At 49.8% G+C, this 1,953-nt stretch overlaps 1 protein-coding gene across 1 annotated transcript in view; it reads right to left on the bottom strand.

Moving 5' to 3' along the window:
* Positions 1–40: 40 nt before the first annotated feature.
* LOC106818544 (hepatocyte growth factor receptor-like) overlaps positions 41–1,953 on the bottom strand; it is a 9,421-nt gene continuing 7,508 nt past the window's right edge. Inside the window, exons 13-15 of the mRNA XM_014823245.1 lie at positions 1,640–1,758; positions 1,096–1,280; positions 41–828 (exon numbers count right to left, since the gene is read on the bottom strand). Coding sequence (XP_014678731.1) covers positions 703–828; positions 1,096–1,280; positions 1,640–1,758 — 430 coding nt within the window. The 3' untranslated portion in view covers positions 41–702. The remainder of the gene's footprint in view (positions 829–1,095; positions 1,281–1,639; positions 1,759–1,953) is intronic.

Genomic DNA, 1,953 nt, shown 5'->3' with positions numbered 1-1,953 from the left:
TTCTCTCTCTCTCTCTCTCTTACTACTCTCTCTCTCTCTCTCTCTCTCTCTCTCTCTCTCTCTCTCTCTCTGTTCTTTTAGTGTTTAACACAGTTTTGCCGACTATCACAGCGAGTATATCTAGCATTATAACATACAATATTCGTAATACAACAATACAATATACACACAATGTATACAATATACGATATACAATATACGATAATATCGAGTACTAATATATAGAAATAGAACCTATACTGGGAACTTATTCCCTGATACTTCCATTTAACATGCATACCCTCTCCCCATGAGTGGGTATGCATACCCTCCTTCGTTCTCTGCACTCCCCTCCCCTTAGTATGCCGCTTCCTCCTCGAGTTCCGAGTCTGTCGTCACCTGACCACAGTATTCCTAACCCTTTACGTCCCCTAGTTTGCACCCTTCCCCCTCATACCCTCAGGCTCAGCATCAACCTGATACCATTCTAGCCCGCCTCACCCTTGCTCCGTCTAGTCTGTCTTCTCCCTAAGAGCGTGTAGCCCATCTACGTCCCAGGTTGACGTTCCTCTGGCAGGGGGCGCCACTAGCTGCTACTGTCGCTGCGGTGCATTCTCGGTGGTCGTCTGCTCGTTTGTCGCCGAGCTCGCTCGCACCCGGAGTTCTAGCCCCCGCGTTCAGCCTGCTTCCTTACGTCTCCTCCTTCTCCTCCTGCTGCTGCTGCTACTCCTCCTCCTCCTCCTCTTCCTTCTTCGGCTCCTCCTGTAGCTGCTGCTGGTGAATGCTGGTGGAGCGGGGAAGGGGCTTGGGCACGTTGCTGTAAGCGTGGTCGGTCGCAGGTGGCGCCGCCTGGTGACAGATGTGAGAATCAATCTCCGGGTGGTGAGAATAAGTCTTTCGTTTTTTTTCGTGGCCTAATTTCATTCGGTTTAATTAAAATCTCACGGCGAGAACAAGAATTTATGTCATTCGCGAAAGAACCGTCATTTGCCGATCACTAGTCAAAGTTATTGATACCAGATGTGAAATAGACTAGTTCACACAATACATGACGGCTTGAAAGTTTAGACAGAATTACGTTACATTTGCGTTGAAGTTTAAGATCGTTGCAGTTACCTGCGCGTCCTCTGCAGAGATGTTTGGAAAACCGATGCCGTCTGGCAGCAAGCTGTGATGCGGCTCTTGGGTGTACAGGTTATGCTTGGACGAGCCGAGATCAGGGGCATGGCCTACCGGCGATATCGGCGGCGTCGGCGGTACGGCGACCTCTGCGCCCTCTCCCGGGATATGGGTGGCGACATCTGGTGTCAGATACCGAACAAGAAAAAGCTCGGTGAAACGGGGAAGGTTGCTGTGTTTGATGTCGTATCGTATGAACGCACAGCGGACGCCATCTAGCGGGCTCTCACCGAGTTAGCAAGGAACCCATCGCTGTCAAATTCATTCTACGTCAAGGAATCGACGTCCCACTCCTAAATGTACTAACAACGACATCTTTCTACCCACTTCTCAGTACCACAATATCTCTGATTATGTATACCTTCAACCCTAACCCTAACCCTAACCCTAAACCTCACCCTCTAACCCAGCTCGCCACGGACCCCCCCCCCCACTCATAAATATACTCCTTATATTTCAGGCTGTCAATGAGAGAGTTCACCCTCTGAGACACCGACGGGCAAGCTCAGGTGGCGCGGCCTGGCGGAAGACGTTGGTAGCTTCTTCTGCGCCTGCGACGCGTTCTCCGACACTGTGTGTGATCGAGGCAGCGTCGAACACCTGGCGTGGTGGGAAACATAATATCATATCAACATATTATATTCATTGCAATATTAACTATAATTAGCTAAACAAATTAGCTCGGTAAAAGCTAGTATGTGCGTGCGTTATGTGTTGTGTGTGTGTGTGTGTGTATGTGTGTGTGTGTGTGTGTGTGTGTGTGTGTGTGTGTGTGTGGTGGTCGGTGTCGTGTCG

Source organism: Priapulus caudatus, unplaced genomic scaffold (genome assembly GCF_000485595.1).
Source record: "Priapulus caudatus unplaced genomic scaffold, Priapulus_caudatus-5.0.1 Scaffold2323, whole genome shotgun sequence".
NCBI lineage: Eukaryota > Metazoa > Priapulida > Priapulimorpha > Priapulimorphida > Priapulidae > Priapulus > Priapulus caudatus.
The sequence above is the reverse complement of the archived record's forward strand: the minus strand, read 5'-3'. Positions and strand labels throughout refer to the sequence as shown.